This window comes from Chrysochloris asiatica, unplaced genomic scaffold, assembly GCF_000296735.1.
Source record: "Chrysochloris asiatica unplaced genomic scaffold, ChrAsi1.0 scaffold00052, whole genome shotgun sequence".
In the NCBI taxonomy this organism is placed as follows: domain Eukaryota; kingdom Metazoa; phylum Chordata; class Mammalia; order Afrosoricida; family Chrysochloridae; genus Chrysochloris; species Chrysochloris asiatica.
Window position 1 is genome coordinate 17,894,665 of NW_006408570.1, and position 19,664 is coordinate 17,914,328.

The 19,664-nt window shown below is 41.5% G+C and overlaps 2 protein-coding genes and 1 pseudogene across 3 annotated transcripts in view; 2 read left to right on the plus strand and 1 right to left on the minus strand.

Moving 5' to 3' along the window:
• Positions 1-3,129, plus strand: part of CCT4 (chaperonin containing TCP1, subunit 4 (delta)) — a 39,142-nt gene extending 36,013 nt beyond the window's left edge. Inside the window, exon 14 of the mRNA XM_006863004.1 lies at positions 2,950-3,129. Coding sequence (XP_006863066.1) covers positions 2,950-3,129 — 180 coding nt within the window. The remainder of the gene's footprint in view (positions 1-2,949) is intronic.
• Positions 3,129-19,664, plus strand: part of FAM161A (family with sequence similarity 161, member A) — a 39,016-nt gene continuing 22,480 nt past the window's right edge. For both annotated transcript variants that reach the window (XM_006862978.1, XM_006862979.1), the window contains exon 1: positions 3,129-3,314. In XM_006862978.1, the coding sequence (XP_006863040.1) occupies positions 3,129-3,314 (186 nt within the window). The remainder of the gene's footprint in view (positions 3,315-19,664) is intronic.
• The window catches only part of LOC102816869, a 12,963-nt pseudogene continuing 3,835 nt past the window's right edge, over positions 10,537-19,664 (minus strand).

Sequence of the window (19,664 nt, forward strand, 5' to 3'; positions counted from 1 at the left end):
TCTGTGTATTCCTTCCATCTTTTCTTGATGCCCTCTGCATCATTCAATAATTTGCTATGTGGATAGATGGCTGCTAATTTAGAATATTCCTGGTAAAGTTATCCTTCTCATGTAAACATGGTTCTCCACACTCTTTTCTTTTTGTTGCTTTGTTTAAATTTCCAACCAGATCTGTGTAGGTTGGGCTTACAACAGATTCCAAGAGGACATATGCAAGTACAAAGTCCCTATCCTGGTCACTTGGAGTATCCATACCTTCCTGCATGAATAATTTCTTTTATAAAAATCAACACAAGCAGGAGTTCAAGTCCCTGTGGGCCCAAGCGTTGCAGACTGTCCAAACCATAGACTCTGTGGATCAGACTTTAGCCACCTAGCAGACATAGCAAACTGTCCCTCATCTGATTATTCAGTTATACTTGTTAGTAATCGCATACATGAGCCCTGGATATCCACAGATAAATGTAAAAACCTTCCCTAAAAGCCGAGACTATGAATTCCAAAAAGGCAAAATCCCACCCCCCACCCCAAAAAGCTAAAGAGGATAGAGAGATTATAAAGAGGTTAGGGGATTATAATCAATGTAATGAAACAAGTCATATGAATGGTTGAATGTGAAACTGATGATATGCCCTGTAAACTTTCACTCAATCCACAATAAAAACCTTAAAAAAAAAAAAAAAAAATCAACACAAGGCTGGTCCCTATGTGTTGGAGGATAAAGCTATCCCAACTGTTCGACCCTTCCGACATGTTATGTTCCTCCATAGTCCTTGATAAGCATCACCACTCCTCCCTTCCCTCAAATCCCAGGATTCTGAAATACGCTGCAATAGTCCACAAAGCTTACAGTTGTCTAAAGGAATGGCTTATGAAATTGTGGAGGCTGGCAAATCGCAAATCTGCACTTCTGAGATCAGTCTGGAGGAATCTTCTCACCTACATAGTCTCAAGAACTGAGGAACCCAAACTGGCAGGTCAGACACGCTGTTGGTAAGAGCAGGCTGTGATAGCTGGAGAATCAGGTCAGGTGATGGGAACTGGAGTTCAGATGTCATGAGCCAGATGCAAGATACAGGGCAAGAGGGAACAAGCTTTTCCAAAGCAGGCTTATAAATTGGAGTCAGACCATGTCTCCAAGGGAAACAAAGGGTGGTGACTTGAAGTTACATCCACTACTAAGGTAGGGGCATTTTTAATACTTAGATACAGGATAACTTTTATTTCTTATCCCCACCTTAATCTTTACTCTTTAGCAACCCATTTAAAAATGGGTTCATAATTCATAGGCATATTATTGTTGTTAGGCACCATTGAGTCCGTACTGAGTCATAGGATCCTATGCACAACAGAATGAAACACTGCCGGGTCCTGGGCCAACCTCACAATCGTTGCTACACCTGAGCCCATCTCTGCCATCACTGTGCCAATCCATCTCCTTGAGGGTTTTCCTCTTTTTCTCTGACCCTCCACTTTACCAAGCATGATCTCCTTCTCCAGTGACTGGTCCCTCCTGACAATATGTCCAAGGTATGAAAGATGAAGTTTGTCTATCCTGACTTCCAAGGAGCAATCATAGGTATAGAGGCTAGGATTAAAAATATATCACAGAATGGAGACATTTGTCCAGAGGGGCCATAATAATTAGCTGTCCTGCACTCACAGACATCAGCTTAGGTTCCAAATCCTATCAACATTTGTTCCAGTTTGCCAAACAGATGATCTGCCCAAACATACAAAAGCCTAAAGGAAATGGAGACGTGAGGGATTTTGCAGGTGCTTACACTGAGTGGCGCTGTAGGATAAGCTCTGGACTGCTAACCATGTGGCTGCTAGTTCGTACCCACCAACTACTCCTCAGAAACCCTATACAGGGTTGCTATGAGTCAAACCGATTCGAGTGCACTTAACAAAAACACTCCAAACAGGCGACCAAAGGATGAAAGGCTTGGCAAGAAGGACCGAGATCTTAGAGCATGAACGCTGCACAACCGAGAAAATGTCATGACTCGATGACACCGATCAGCTATGTAGGGTTGGGGGCAGGATCAGCCATGTAGGGTCGGGGTTTAATAGGTAGCAGGTGGGGAATGCGTGGCTCTGTAGGATAAACACTGGACTGAGAACTACAAGGTCGGCGGTTAGAATGCACCATCTGCTCCGCGGAAGAAAGACTAGGCTTTCTGCTATGGCAAAGATTTTTAAAGCCTCGGAAACCCTATAAAGTGTAATTATGAGTTGCAAACCCACTCGACAGCACTTAACAGGTAGCTGAGACTGTGCCGCGCAGCTATTTTTTAGTTCGGCCTCTATTACAAACACGTGGCGCAGAAGGAAGACGCCATTTGAAATGCATAAATACAGGAGTTGTTGGGTACGAGTCGGAGATGCGATGTGGTCACTATTGGACAATCGCGCCTTCAAGCTGACGGGATACAAACTGCAAACGTCTTGTTCACGTCACGGTCACTCATTAGTAGGTAGATCGCCTGCACCCAACACTAGCTTTTTATTGGTCAGGTCATACGCCAGCCGCTCAGCTAGTAATCTCCTTCTGATTGGCCAATTACTGACAGTTCCCAAATCAATCAGAATAGAATTTACTACACTCGTTTGCATTCTCTGGCTCCTGGGGAGCCATGTTAGGTAGGTGGATGCAAACCTTACTAATGTTCTGAAACTGCCACACACCGATACCCACTGCTTTTGTTCTCGGCTGCTGTCGTCTCCTTCTAAAATATTGTTTCTTTTTATCCCCTAGCATATTTCAATTAATGAAAATGTGCTCTTTTCGTCACAAAACGAGTTGATTCACCACTACAATAGGAGAGGTATTTGTTTAAGCTGTGAGCGAAGAAGGGGACGAGGCTATAGTTTCCTCCCGCCAACCTTGGGATCCGCCAAACAGAATTAGGACAGTCAGTCTAGGCAGTAGGCTTGCTATCCCAGTCTCCAGCAGCGAGCGCGTATTTTGTGTTACTTTTGGTCCCTCACGGGCCCTGTAGCGTCCCTAGTTACCGCGCCCCTCGTAACTGCCTGCCCAAGAAAGAAGTCGCCGGGTCACCGGAGGCCACACCAGCTTACCAGCCCAGGGCCAGCGCGGGCGCTGAGGCCTCGGCGGCGCGGTGATGGATGCTTCGCACCGGGAGGCTAAATTGGTGGCTTCCAGCCACCAAGTCCCACTAAATCCCAACACCGGAGCGCGGGTCGCCCAATACGAACGCGAAGATCTCTTAGGGGCCCTGGCGACAGCGGCAGTGACTGCGGCCTTGAAGGAGGCGCAGAGGGAAGAGCCGGAGAAGACGCTGGCGTCGGTAATGCAGCGGCGGGACGAGGGCTGGGTGCCGGCTGGGGACCTCCCTGCTTAGGGACGGGCTGGGAAATGCTGTGCTCTCTCCAGATCCTTCCAAATGATAATTATCTGCCGAGTGATCCTGGTTCTCTATCTTCTCTCTACGACAAAGACCCCAAACCGAGGGGTCTTTTATTTTGTTGCTATAGGGATTGTTGTAAAAATTTCTTGGCACATACCTCATTTCTAGCGAGTACAAAGTACAGTATTTTATTCCTTACGCTGCAGTGTCTATTAGGAGCAGATAGTTCCTTTAAAAAACAAAACAAAACAAAAAAGCTTGAGAACTGATCTACCCCAGTAATTGATGACTCATAAAAACTTCAGTGAATCAATTATGCTGTCAGGTGTGTTTAAAACACTTTAGAGGCAGGTGTTTAAAACCATCAAAAATTTAGTGGCTAGATCGGACAAAGACCAGATATAAATAAGGCAAATAGAATGATTGAGGTACCCACGTTTCCTAAATGACCAGAATGATGTGTGAGAGACAACCTTTTCACTGATCAATTTCCCATGTCAAGTGTGTTGTGGACACCTGCCCAACAGGTGCAAGGCAGAGTCAGTCAGTCATCTCTTCTTTCCATTTAAATATGGAACTCTTGAGTTGAAACTAGCAATTTTCAGATACAAACCCCTCACCACCAGTTCTGATGTGGTGCTATAGAATAAACACTAACCAAAATGTTGGTGGTTCAGACCCACCATTCGCTTCTTGAAAACCCTATACAGGGTTGCTATGAGTTACAGCCGACCCCATGGCACTTAACAACAACAAGCCACCACTTAACAACAATAAACCACCAGTTAAATTTTCTTAATACCGTATGTCCAAAGCTTCTCATACACAAAGCATTTTGGTCTATGACTAATAGAAATCACTGGATATGTGAAATTCTAATCTTTTTCATCTTCATTAAGGAGCCCTGGTGGTCTGTAGGTTAAGTATTCACTGGACTGTTAATCTCAAGGTCAGCACTCACCAAGTTCAACCACACCAGCCACTCTGAGTGAGAAAGATGAGACTCTGCTCCTGTAAAGATTTGCAATCTCAGAAACCTAAACAGGGTTCTTATGAGCTGGATTCAACTCATTGGCAGTGGGTTTGGTTTGGTTTTTAGTCTGTGTTACAACTGTTAATTAGAAAATCTGTGGCATGTAGTAGTTCACCAATAGACATTACTACTTGAAGTTATACTAGAGTAGGGCAGATTGAGACCCATATAGAATCAGGACCCTAGGACCAGTTTTGCGTATGTGAAAGCTTCCCCTCAGCACAAGTTGCAGTAGTCAACAAAGTAGGCAAGGGGATAGAAGAAGAAGACTGAATGGTGGAAAAAAGATTTGGAATTCTGGATTTGTTTCCAGGCTTTTTCTCTTGCTTGGCAATGGTAGGTCTAAATGATTTCCTTAAGTCTCAGTTTTTTTTTTTATCTTGCAAAAGAAGTATAATTCTTTCTCTCTTTCCAGTCAAAACCACTGAGAGCCAAATGAGAAACTGTGTGCTGTATCTAAAACTATGCTTATATAAGTTGGTAACCATAATGGCCCCCACCAGTGGAACTGTCCCACCATCTGTCTGTCAGTTTGCTGTACTGTGGTGTCTTGTGTGTTGCTGTGATTCTGGAAGCTATGCCATGGGTATTTTAAATACCTGTAGGGTCAGCCACAGTGGACAGGTTTCAGATGAGTTCCCAAATGGAAACAGACTAGGAAGAAGGAGAGACAGACTAATTGAAATATTTAGTCATTGAAAACCTTATGAATAGTAGTGGAACACTGTCAGTACCAGAATATTGCATTTTGAAACATGATGAAGAACACCAGAACATTGTCAGATATAGTGCCAGAAGATGAGCCCCTCAGGTTGGAAGGCGCTCAAAATGTGACTGGAGAAGAGCTGCCTCCTAGAAATAGAGTTGACCATGATGATGTGACTGGAGTAAAGCCCATGTGACCTTCATTTGCTCATGGGGCATAACTCAAAATGAAGAGAAACAGCTGCATACATCCATTAATAATCGAAACATGGAATGTGTGAAGTATGAATCTAGGAACATTGGAAATTGTCCAAAATGAAATAGAACACATAAACATCGAGATCAAAGGCATTAATGAGCTGAAGTGGATGGGTGTTGGCCATTTAAAATCTGACAGTCACATGATTTACTATGCCAGGAATGTCTAATTGAAGAGGAATGGCATCACATTCATCATCAAAAAGAACACATCAAGTTCTGTCTTGAAGTACAATGCTGTCAGTGATAGGATAATATCCATATACCTACAAAGAAGACCAGTTATTACCACTATTACTCAAATTTACACACCAACCACTAAAGCCAGTGATGATGAAATTGAAGAATTCTACCAACTTCTTCAGTCTGAAATTGATCAAACATACAATCAAGATGTATTGATAATTACTGGCAACAAAGAGGAAGGTTCATAGTTGAAAAATATGGCCTTGGTGATAGGAACAATCCTGAAGATCACTTGATAGAATTTTGTAAGACTAATGACTTGTTCATTGCAAATACCTTTTTTAAACATCATAGAAGATGACTATACACATGGACTTCACCAGATGGAAAACACAGAAATCAAATTGAGTGCATCTGTGGAAGGAGATGTGGAAAAGTGTCATGTTGTTGTTCAGTGCCATCGAGTAGGTTCTGACCCATAGCAACCTTGTGTAGGGCTTCCAAGGAGCTTCTGGTGAACTTAAACTGCCGACCCTGCAGCCCAAATGGCTTTGCAGGCTGGCGTATTAACCCACAGCGCCACACCAGGACTCCATAAAAATACCATATTATCAGCCAAAACAAGGTCAGGGACAGACTATGGAACAGACCATGAATTGCCCATATGTAAGTTCAGACTGAAGCTGAAGAATATTAAAACAAGCCCATAAGAGCCAAAATATTACCTTGGGTTGTACTCTTACACCATATTTATACAGTGTGTATGCTGAGCACACAATCTAAGAAACTTGATTATATGAAGAAAATATGGCATCAGGATTGGAGGAAGACTCATTAACAACCTGTGCTATGCAAATGATACAACCTTGCTTGCAGAAAGTGAAGAAGATATAAAATATTTACTAATGAAGATCAAAGACTACAGCCCTTGGTATGGGTTGTACCTCAATGTAAAGAAAACAAAAATCCTCACTGCTGTACCAGTTAACAACATCCATATAAGTAGAGAAAAGCTTGAAGTTGTCAAAGACTTGCTTTTGCATGGAGCAACCATCAGCACTCATGGAAGCAGCAGTCAAGAAATCAGAGGGCATATTGTATTGGGCAAATCTGCTGCACAAGACCTCTTTAAAGTATTATAGAACAAAGATGTCAATTTGAGGACTAAGGTGTGCCTGATCCATGCCATGACAGTAAATATGGAAGCTGTAGAAGAAATGATGCATTGAGTTATGGTGTTGAAGAAGAATATTGAAAGTACCTTGGGCTGCCAAAATAACAAGTGAAGCTGTGTTAGAAGAAGTACAGAAAAAGTGCTCCTTGGAAACCAGGTTGGCCAGACTTTGTCTTTCATACTTCTGACATTTTGTCAGGAGGGAATAGTCACTGGAGAAGGATATCATGTTTGGTAAAGTGGAGGGTCGGAGAAAAGAGGAAGACTCCCAACAAGATGGATTGGCACAGTGGCAGCAGCAATGGGCTTAGGTGTAGCAACGATTGTGAGGTTGGCCCAGGACTAGACAGTTTCGTTCTGTTGTGCATAGGGTCATTATGAGTCAGTGCCAACTCAATGGCACCTAACAACAACAACAATGAGGGACTATCATTGCAACAACTCACACAAAGATTAGATTCTATTATAGCTTTCTGTGGCTGAGGAATTAGTCATTGCTGTAGTTCCTCATGGAGTCCTGGTATAGTGCTGTGGGCTAATGCACTGGACTGCAAAGTCATTGGAACCACAAGGTTGGTGGTTCAAGCTCACCAGCTGCTCCTTGGAAACCCTATACAGGGTCGCTATGGGTTGGAAACGACTCAACAGCACTTAATAACAATAGTTGCTGGTGTTGCATTGTGGGTTAATGTGCTGGATCATGAAGTTGGTTTGAACTGCAAGGTTGGTGGTTCAAGCTCACTACCCGCTCCTTGGAAACCCTGTACAGGGTTGCTACGAGCTGGAATAGACTCAACAGCACTTACCAACAGCATCATAGTTGTAGAAGTGGCTATATCATGGCTCAAACATAGCAACAGTTGTGAAGATGGTGCAGAACTGGGTAGTGTTTTTTTCTGTTATGCATAAGTTTTCTATGACTTGGAACCACAGCACCTAACAACAACAATATTGTTGCAGATGAAGACCCTCAAAGAATGAACTGGCACAGCTCTAACATAGGAATGATTGTGAGAATGGACAGGCCTGGGCAGTGTTTTCTTCTGCTCTACATATGGTTGCTATGAGACAACTAATTTGTAGACACCTAACAAAAACAAGGGTTTAGTTATACTAACAGAGTGTTGTGTTAAACTGCAAATTTGAACATGAAACTGTTACTACCTTTGGAGTGTAGAGACGTTAGTTTATGTAATTCCAAAATGGCAGGATCCTAACGAAAGAAAAAAAAAAAGAAGAAAGCAGCAGATAATTTTTATAAGTTTGATACTGTCTTAAGATCATCACACATGGAGGGTGCAGAAGCATACCTGGGTAAATTGTTGCCCTGGGTTTGATTAGTCAGAGAACACTGAAAGCAGAAGTAGCTCCAAATAGGCATGAAGAGTACAGGAGCCCAGACTTTGTCCTTACAGTTTGTCTTCAGTCCCTAACTTGATTTTTTTTTGTCCGAACTTGATTTTTAAAGGTCTCTCTGTAGAATAAGCATGGGGCTGTGAACCACAAAGTGGGTAATACGAGTCCACCAGTCACTCCCAGGGAGAAAGATGAGGGTTTCTGCTCCTGCAAAGATTAAAAACGCCTTGAAAACCCTATACAGGATTGTTATGAGTTGGAACTGACTTGGCATTTAACAACAGCATGTCTCAATTTTGTCCTCTAAAAATTAAATTAAACCCAGATCTCATACCCACTACATGAGACTGATTAGAGAACTGTCGTAGTAGGTCTCTTTTAGCTCTTGGATTTTACCTTGCAGTACTATGCCCATTTGGACACTGAGGTGTAGTCCTTTAATCTAGCCTCATTCAAATGAGGGAAAGGAGAGAGATCACTTTATAGGTCCTAATATGAGGGAGCTTCAAAGTATTTGTAGAAACAAAGACAGTGTTTTACATCCTACTTTTTTGAGTAGCAACTGGGAACCTAAAAACTCACGAGTAGCCATGTAAGGTGGTTGCTCCATGTGCTGAGGAAAGTGATGGAATTTGAAGATGTTTGGAATTAATTAGTCCAATGGACTGATGGAACATGTGAATATCAGTCTTCATTACCCTGAAGCCAGAAGAACTTGATGGTGTCTGGTTACCGCTACCAACTGTTCTGAAAGGGATCCCTTTAGAAGGTTCTGGATAGAGTAGGAGAAAATGTGGAAGAAACCCAAAAATTTTGAAAAAGACCAGACTTATTGGTCATAAAGAGACTGGAGGAACCCCAAAAGTATCGCCCTTGACCACACTTCAGTTCTGTGACTGAACTCATCCTCGTGGCCCAATTTTCAGCCAAGCAGTTGACAGTTATGTAGTGGAAACAACTCTAGTGAGGTATGCGCACCATGGAATTCAAGATCAAAAGGCAGTTTTTAACCAATGGACAAAGTACAGAAGGGTTGGGAAAGAAGGTAGAATGGAAATTAAAATCATAAAGAGGAAGTAGAATAACTGATGGTAAAAAGTTTTTAAAAATTTGTGGAAAAATTCCATTATCCTTTTAACTCCATTTTCCCTTGAACTTTTTGAAGCCTCTTCCCATGTAATTGAAGAGGACATGGGTAAATCAGTATTGTATAATTCACAGTTAAATTTCATTGAATTTTTTAATGCAATGGCAAATAATGGAAATAATGCCTGCTTTTTCAACAAATATTGAGCATTTATTAAGTGCTAGAGTCTGTTGGAGGAGAATACTGAAAGTACCGTGGGCTGCCAAAAGAACCAACAGATCTGTGTTGGAAGAAGTGCAGCCAGAGTGTTCCTTGGAGGCCAGGATGGCCAAACTTTGTCTCTTATACTTCGGACATATTGTTAGGAGGAACCAGTCGCTGGAGAAGGATATCATGTTTGGTAAGGTGGAGGGTCAGAGAAAAAGAGGAAGACCCCCAGCGAGATGGATTGGCAAAGTGGCAGCATCAATGGGCTCGGAGTGTGGCAACAATTATGAGGTTGGCCCAGGACCGGACAGTGTTTCGTTCTGTTGTGCATAGGGTTGCTATGAGTTGGTACCAGCTCAGTGGCACCTAACAACAACAACAGGAGTCTAGTATGGTGCTATAGGATAAACTCTGGATTTCTAACCACAGTCAGCAGCTCAAACCCACCAAGTTGCTCCTCGGAAACTCTATATAGGGTTGCTATGAGTTGGAACCAATTTGACATCAATTAACAACAGTCCAGGTATGATGCTGTAGGATAGGCACTAGACTGCTAACCTCAAGAATGGCAGTTCTAACCCACCAGCTGCTCCTGGGAGACTCTATATAGGTTCGCTATGTGTCAGAACATACTTGATGGCACTTAACAACAACAAAGGAGCCCTGGTGGCACAGTATTTAAGCTCTTGATTGCTAACCAAAAGGTTGGCAATTTGAACCTACCAGTTGCTCTGCAGGAGAAAGATGTAGTAGTGTGCTTTCCTTAAGATTACAGCCTGTCTTTTGGGGTTGCTGTGACTTGGAATCAACTTGACAGCTATGGATTTGGGTTTGAATCACAACTGGCAAACAGTGGATAATGAAACCCTATCACAGAGCTTCCATCCTCATAAGGAAGTAGTGCTTGTGTGCTCTTGAGTAGATTTCTACCCATAGGGACCCTGTATGGCAGAATAGAACTGCTCCATAGGGTTTCCTAGGCTGTAATCTTTATGGTTGCAGTTCACCATATCTTTTCTTTTATGAAGCTTCTAGTGGGTTTGAACCACTGACCTTTTGGTTAGAAGTGAGTGCTTAACATTGTGGCACCAGGGCTCCTTTTTTTTTAAATTCTGGATATGACATTTTGTTATCATTTCACTTTCAACATTGGAACTTAAGATCTTGGCCTTTCTTTCCTGCCTTTGTGTAAGGCCAAAAGAGAGACGTTGGCTACTTTGACAACCTTAAAGTGAACTCCAGGAATGTCACCAACAGCATGATCTTTGCGACCAAATCCAGCAGCTAGAATTTCATCGTTTTCCTTGATAGAATTCAAGAAACCATCATTGGGTACAAACCCTGCAATTTTCTTTCCATTCTTGATCAGCTGGACCCTGCCACACTTCCTAATGGCAGAATTTGACTGTTTCACTTCAATACCAACTTTTTCCAACACAATTCCCTTTGCATGGGCAATGCCTCCAAAGGAGTTGGCTTTCAAATCTGTGCCCAAATGGGCTTTTTTGTGCTGTTGATTGTGCCATTTCTGGTCCCGTCGGGGGCTATGGAGCTTCCTGGCAGTATGAATACCTCAACACTTGCCCTTGTTAGCGATGCCACAGCATTCAATGAAAGAGAAGTCACCAGGGCTTCTTGTGGGGAACTTTGTTGTTTTTGGTAAGTGCTGTTGAGTGGTTCTGACTCAGTGACCCTATACAGGGTTTCCATGGAGCAGCTGGTGGGTTTGAACTGCTGACCTTGTGGTTTGCAGTCCAGTGCTGATCCTTAGAGCCAGATGATTATACAACAGGATATGTTGTGAATGAAATGTAGAGTACTACAATTAAAAAAAAATAGGAGGGATGTACTCAAATGAGTTGGTAAATTGATGCCTGATAGATGAAAAGAACAGTCATTTGAAGAATGGGGTTAGAAAGCGCATTCTAGACAAGGGGAACAGCATATGCGAAGGCCCTAAGGTAGGAAAAGATTAAGGATCTGAAGGAAAGCTAGCAGGACGCCTTATAGACACGGTAAGGGGTTTAGATTTTATTCTACATGCAGTGGGAAGTAGTTGAAGGCTTTGAAGAGATATGCCATGTTCTCCTTTATATATATATATATTTTTTTTATTGTGGTGCATACATAAATAACAAAAAAGATACAATTTAAATATTTTTACACGTACAATTCAGTGACATGAATTATTTGCATAATATTCTGTAACCTGGTGTGGCACTGTGGGATAATGTACTAGACCACGAGGTCGATATGAATGCAAGGTTCAGCTGTTCAAATTCAACAGCCACTCCTTGGAGACTCCATACAGAAACCCTAAACCCTCATTATGAGTCGAAACCAGCTCCACAACACTTAACAACAATACTGTGTAGCCATGATCATTCTTCTCTCCCCAGTTTCCACACCATCCTTAATAGAAGCTCAGTGCTCAACAGATTATGACTTTTAAAAAGCTCTTATTGTGAATTGAGTGATAGTTTACATGGCAGAACGTTGGTTTTACACTCAAACAATCGTATTTTGTTTCACTGCAATGATTACAATCCCTTCCATGGTCATTGGTTAATAGTATATGCCTCTATTCCCTCTTTAAAAAAATTTTTTTTTATGTACACAAAACACACAGGAATATGTAATCATTTAAACAACCAAAGGGCACATTTTTCAAGTCAGCCTTTGGCCTGCCAGCACATAGCCTTTCTCTTTCCGTGAGTCTTGAGTCCTCGGCTGCTCTATTTCTTCATGCCATCACCTCTGCCTCCATTTCTGGTGTCGCTGCTTCTCTGGTTAGGCTATTCCTCTTCATGTTTTCCAGCATGAATCTTAGAGTCTCTTCAGATTTTTTAATCCTTTTTTCTGCTTGCTCTTTTATCTAAGCAGTATTGAGAGATTTGTCTTCCAGATCACTGGTTCTGGCTTCCTTCTCTTCAATTCTACTCCTTTGCCCTTTCAGTCTATTGTCCATTTCTGTAAGGAAGCCACTTTGTGGCTTTATAGCTCCTCCCCCTGCCACATTTTAGGTAGACAATGTCTAAATTGCCTGTCCCTATCAACCTTATGTACTGAGAAGATACGTTTGATCCTTGATGTAAAGACTCTATCCCTCTTCTTTGGTATTTTGAGCAACTACATGCATAAGCAAAGATCAAGTTCATCAAATTATAGCAATTTACATTTGTTTCCTGTATCAAACTAATTTATTACCCTCTAGTCAATTTCTGATCATCAAGCCATCCAAGCTAGGTCAAGTGTGTAGTATCTTCAAGTCTGCACATTCTTGCATGCATCTCTCCACTTTATATCAGCTGGACGCTTCACTCTCAGCTCTAGTCCCCAGTGTCTAGGTCAGTGTCCATGGGCTCAGGAGTTCCTAAGTCTCCCCAGACTTTGGACCAATCAGTCCTTCCTCTTCTCGCTCTCATCTCCAGGTCGACAGGAGTCTGTGGAACATGGTTGAATCAGCCCATGTCTTCATTACTGTCTTTTCCTCGCTTCCACTCACAAGTAGGCCATTGTGGTCACCAGTGATCTTATAAGCCTGCTTGTGTGTTCCCATTTGGGTTTCAGTTTTGGAAGGGGGTTTGTCCTGAAAGGCCTTGATGGTAACCACTAATAGACTGCAGTCTCTATACATTTGCCTCTTGTAGATTTCTGTTTCTTCTTTTTGTTTTTAACTGCCTTCCCCATCATCCAAGTTAATGCATGTTTATCCTTTAGCCAGTGAATAATTTTCCCTGCACTCCCATACTTGGTAACCATCATTGTTGTTGTTAAGTGCTGTCAAGTTGGTTTTGACTCATAGAGACCCTGCATAGGTTTTCCCAGGCTTTAAAAATCCTTATAGGAGCAGAAAGGCTTATCTTTCTCCAGTGGAGCAGCTGGTGGGCTCAAAGTGTCAACCTTGAGTGAGGTTTAGGGTTGAGACTATGGCTTTGTCTTTGCTAGGCGTAGGACATCACTTATTGTTAGGTTTGTGGTGGGAGTAGGGTTAAGGGCAAGTGTTGTATTAGGTATAGGAGTAAGGCTTGGTCTAGATTTTAGGGTTAAAGTTAGGTTTATTTTTATTTTTTTCTTTAATCTATTTGATTTTCTCTTCATTTGAAAGTTCTGTAGCTAGATTATTCCCTTTATTTTATATGCTTTTATTGTTGCAACTATATATCTGGTTCTCTCTTTTCAGTCTTACAGGTCTTTTTTACTTTGCATACATCTATATTTGGGCTGAGGAGTCTGTAAGATTGGTTTGAACCGCAAGGTTGGTGGTTCAAACCCACAAGCCACTCCTTGAAAACTCTATACAGGGTCACTATGAGTGGGAATCAACTCAAAGGCACTTAACAACAACAGCAACATATCTGGGTTGATCTAGATGATATTGTCATGTATTAGTCTTATGTGTTTGTCTGCTGTTGCTGATTCTCTGTCCAAAGAAATCCCTGTAGTACTTTTTGTAAGGTTGGTCTGGTTTTGACAAATCCTTTTATTTCTCTTTGTCTGAAAATGACCTAATTTCACTATATTTGATGGACAGTTTTGCCAGATATGTGATTTTTGGTTGGCAACTTTTTCTTTCAGAATTTTATTTATGTCATTTCATTGTCTTCTAGCCTGAATGGTTTCTGCTGAGAAATCAAAGGTTAGTCTTATTAGTTCTCCTTTGCAGGTAACTTCTTTTTTCCTGAACTGCTTTCAGGATTCCTTCATTGTCTTTGATTTTGAAAAGTTTGATTATAATATGTCTTAGTGTTTTTCTTGTTTTGCAGTTTGTCAACTTCTTGAATGACTGTCTTTTCATTTTTTAAAATGTTAGGGAAGTTTTCTTCCAACAATTCTTGAACAATATTTTCTGAGGTTTTTTTTGTTTCTTCCTGCTTTGGAATTCCTGTCACATGTAAGTTATTCCTCTTTATAGTGTCCCACATAAGTAGTAGGCTTTCATAGGATTTTTTTGTTCTTTTAAATGTTTGTTCCTCTGCTGCTGCTGTTGTGTGCCATTGAGTTGGTTCCATCTCATATGACTCTATATAGGGTTTCTGAGGCTATAAATCTTTACTGGAATAGAAAGTCTCATCTTTCTTCCATGGAGTGGCTGGTGAATCAAACTGCTGACCTTGTGTTTATCAGCTCAATGTATAAACCACTTGTTGTTGTTGTTAGGTACCATTGAGTCGGTACCGACTCATAGCAACCCTATGCACAGCAGAATGAAACACAGCCCGATCCTGGGGCGACCTCACTATTGTTGCCACACTTGAGTCCATCGATGCTGCCACCTGGCCAATCCATCTCATTGGGGGGTCTCTCTTTTTGTCTGATCCTCCACCCTACCAAACATGATATCCTTCTTCAGTGACTGGTTCCTCCTGACAATATGTCCTTAGTATGAGAGATAAAGTTTGGCTATCCTGGCCTCCAAGGAGCACTCTGGCTACACTTCTTCCAGCATGGATCTGTTTGTTCTTTTGGCAGCCCATGGCACTTTCAATATTCTCCTCCAACACCATAACTCAAATGCATCAATTCTTCTACAGTCTTCCTTATTCACTGTCCATCTTTCACATGTGTATGAGGTTATTGAAAACACCATGGCTTGGGTCAGGTGCACCTTAGTCCTCAAGCTGACATTGTTGCTCTTCAACACTTTAAAAAGATCTTGTGCAGCAGATTTGCCTAATGCAATACGTCATTTGATTTCTTGACTGCTGCTTCTATGAGTTTTGAAAGTTGATCTAAGAGGAATGAAGTCCTTGACAACTGTGCTTTGTTGACTACGAAAAGGCTTTCGATTGTGTGGATCATGACAAGCTCTGGACAACATTGCGAAGTATGAGTATTCCTGAACACTTAATTGTGCTCATGAGGTCTGTAGGACCAAGAGGCAGTTGTTGATCAGAACATGGGAACACTGAATGATTTAAAATTAAGAAAGGTGTACGACAGGTTTGTATTCTTTTACCATACTTATTCAACCTGTATGCTGAGCAGATAATCCAAGAATCTGGGTTCTGTGAAGAAAAATGTGGCATCAGGATTGGAGGAAGACTCATTAACAACCTGTGATATATAGATGATACAACCTTGCTTGCTGAAAACATTTACTGATGAAAATCAAAGTGCACAGCCTTCGGTATGGATTACATCTCAGTGTCAAGAAAACAAAAATCCTCACCACTGGATCAATAAACAACATTCTTATCAATGGAGAAAAGATTGAAGTATAACCCAATAGCAGATGATTATTAAGTGATTTTTCTTTAAGCTTAGTAATTCAGCTTTCCATTGATTCATTTCTATTTTTTGCCCTTTCAGTATGTTATCCATTTCTGAAGTCTCAGTGTTAATATTCTGGCTTTCAAATTCTAATTTTGCATGGCTCCTATTTTTTCAATTATTTTATCAGTTTATTTCCTGAATTTTTCAATAGCTTTGCCTATGTTTTCCTTAGTTTTATCTGCAGTTTTCTTGATCTTTCTCTCGGTCCACTGAAGTTGCCTAATTGGCATTCTTTTAATTACTTTATCAGGTAGTTCAGATATCATTTCTGATATGTTTTTTCTGACTGTATTTTGGTCACTTGTTTGAGACACTCTGTTTCTTTGTGTAAGCTGAATTTGTCTGTTTCTCTGAGATATTGTGGTGTCATACTTATATTTAGTTAATGATTGTGTATTATTGTTCTCTCAGTTACTCATCACCTGCCTCCTGGTGGACGCGGTAGAGACCAGACGTGTGAATGCAGTTAATTCTCTGTTCATGTGTAGCATAGTTCAAAGTGGGTTCATGCATCTCTCCAAGCAGGGTCCCTATCTGGAAGTCCAACCCTAGGCAGAGCAGAGGCTGCCGCAGGAGGGAATGTCAGTGGGGTGTCAAGGGCAGGGACTGGCCATACCCCTGGTTACCAGGAGAGCATGGGAACAAGAGAGAACTGCACCCCCTTGACACCAACCTCCAGTTTCGTCTTGTGCCCTCAGGCCCCACTATATCAATAGCTACTTGCAAAAGCTCAAAATGGCTGAGCTGCTCTATGACAGACCACAGTCCTATGGTTTTCCTTTTTTCTCTTGACTCCTGCTCAACTTCTCTTCCATTCGGCATCCAGTCCACCTCTTTCTCTTATTCTCTGATGCTCTGGGTTCCAGGATCACCGTCTGTATCTGTTTCACTCAGTCTCCCATGTCTTTGTTGCAGTATGTCATCCAGTGCATTTGCTCACTCTGTCATCTTGTCTCAGACTCCTCCTCATTTACATTTTTAAAAAAGCCTTTGTGAATGATAGGAGCGTTTGACAGAGTGGAAGTAAGATGGATCGTTAGGAGGCTATTGCAATAATTGACAAGACATTGGAACATGGTGAGAAGTAGACAAAGTTCTCAAGAATGGAATAGGATTTACTGTTGGATTGGATTTAAGGGCCAAGGAAGAAGGAAACAAGAATGCCTGTTCCCAGTTTCCGGTTTGATAGCTAGTTGGAAAGTGATGCCACTGAATTGGGGAAGGCTTGGGGAGGAGTAGGTTTAGGGAGGATAGGAATCAGGATTTCAGTATTGGACATGGCAAGTTTAAGATGCTTGTGAAACTACCAAGTGGAAATACGTATCTAGGAGGCACTTAGTACGTAGAAACAGGAATCCTGTGGAAACTAGGCTGGGCATTTATATCTGAGAGTGTTCAGCATTTTAAAAACTGCATTTACTGCATATTACTTTTTTTTTTTTTTTTTGGCTTATCAATAAATATCTTGGACGTTCACCCATGTTAGTTTGTGTGTTGTTGTCAAGTGCCGTTGAGTCGATTCTGACCCATAGCAACCCTGTGTAGGGTTTCCAAGGAGCAGCTGGTGAGCTTGAACCACTGACCTTGCAATTCAAACGGCTTTGCAATCTGGTGCATTAACCCACAGTGCCACATCAGGACTCCTTAGTATGTGTAGCTCTGCCTTTATTTCTTGCAATTCATTTTCGAGGCAAAAAAAAAATGTTTAAAATAACAATTTCAAAACTGCAGATGAAACCAGACAGACTACAACACAAAAGATTCTTTATGTGTGCTGACTACTAATGAAGCAACAGGTGCTGGAAAGATTCAGCATCTAAGTGGGTCAAGCCAATCTAGGAAGATTATCCTCTAATCTTGGGCTGCATTTAAGATTTCTACAAAAAGCCTGGCAATTAAAGGGAAAGGGAGCTATTTTAAGCTCTTGAAAAAATAATGTCCTTGGGTTAGGTTACTTGGCATAGTAAATATTTTCTTCTGTGTGGAGACAATTAAAGATGATATTAGAATCGGAAGTCACTTGGTCACCATTCATCTATTTTAGGTTAAACACTACAAGATCAGTTTATCTGAAAAGTTTAAGCTTATATTAGTAGCATTAAGCTGAAAATGGGATTAAATACTCTGTAAAAGTCAGTGCATAAGTATAATTTATCCCACCTGCCACATCTCTTCATAAGCTGTATATAAGCTACATATATTTATATTTTGGTTTTATTGAACAATTTATTTTCTCACAATTTAGGAAGCTAGAAGTTCACAGTTAGGGCACCAGCTTTAGGGGGAGGCTCTCTGTCTGCTTGGGAAAATTTTTATCTCAGTTTCTCTAGCCCTAAGTGTTCCCTCAATCCTTGATCCTTCTATATCTATGGTAAACAGTTTCTACAGACCTTTCTGTTGTTGTTATTAAATGCTGTCGAGTCAGTTCTAACTCATAGCAACCCTGTATAGGGTTTCCAAGGAGCAATTGGTGGGTTTGAACTACCAATCCTGTGGTTCAAAGTCTAGTGCTGATCCTACAGCACTACACCAGGAGTGTAGACCTTCTACTAGGAACTAAATATATTGGATTCTTTTTTGTATATGTGATTGCTAGAAGATTTTATTTTAAGGGATGCTCTAAAAAAATTAATGGACTCCTCTCTAAGACTCTAAGACTGAGGCTCAAGGGGAACACATGAGCAGGCATGTGGACTTGCTGGCAACCACATTGGTCTATTGGTGAATGGAAGAGGGGGAAGGGCAGCAATGAGGAGATGGGCTGAGGTCCATAGACGACTGTTGACCTGGAGATGGCAGAGAGAAGAGGAGGGGTTGGTTGGTCCGGGGTGTGGTGAGACCTGGGGCCACCTGGGCCCCTGGACAAGGATAAGGCCCCAGAGAGCTAGAGCAGAGAGTGAAGCATCCAGCGGATATGAGGTGAGGGGAGACACGGGAACACCCAAACTTGCAGATTGTGCCCATTTGACCTAGCCTCGACGGCTTGATGATCGGGGCTGTAATAGAGGAAGATAAAAAAACAAAACAAAACAATTTTTGATAAAGGAAACGAGTGTAAATTGCTACAATTTGATGAGCTTGACCTATACGCAGTGAGGTAGTAGCTCAAAATGCCAACAGAGAGGGAAGGAGTCTTCACATTGTGTCATTACTATCCCCTCTGTACACAGGGTAGATAGGAACAGGTAAGTTAGACATTGGCTACCTAAAATGAGGGGGCAATAAAGGCACGAAGTGACTGGCTTACAAGGTTTCAAGAGGGAGTTAAGTTTAAGAGTGTAAGGGGGAAGATAGTGTCCCCATTGAGTAGTTTTCATCTTGTCTAGATGAGTCTGGTAAAAAGAGATGGGAATAAGATTCTTATGATTCAATGGTGAGTAATTGTTATTATGACTAATTGCGACTATCACAGTTGTAAATGTAGAAGTTTTATAACAAAAATGGGGGAGTAGTTAATCTTGCAGTCCAGAAACAGAGGACCCTAGGACCATCAAGGGAGAAGAGCATAAGCGGAATGCGAGACCTTATCCAGAGAAGCAGTGACAGGAGAGATGGAGGCAGAGATGGGGACCTGGAGAGAAGGAGCAGCTGAGGACTCTGGATTCTGGATTCATGGACAGAGAGGGAGTGAGATCTGGTGGCCAGGAGGCAGACTTGCAGAATGTGCCCTTTGGTGGTTTAAATTAATTTATATGCCCAAGTGTTTAAAAAACAAACAAAACCTAAAATGAATAGAGAGAAATACTGTTAACTGATGGTACATGGAGGGAATTATAACCATTGTAATGAAACAAAGTGTATGATTTGTTGAATGTAGAACTGATGATCTGCCCTGTGGACTTTCTCTCAATTCACAATAAAAACTTTAAAAAACAACCAAAACAAAACAACAAAAGAATGAATGGATCAGGTCAAGAATCACTGCGCAAACAGGAATTGTTACCTTTTTTTGCCCTGCCCATCATGTAAATCAAATGTCTAGGGACATTAGTCTCGCTCATATGATCC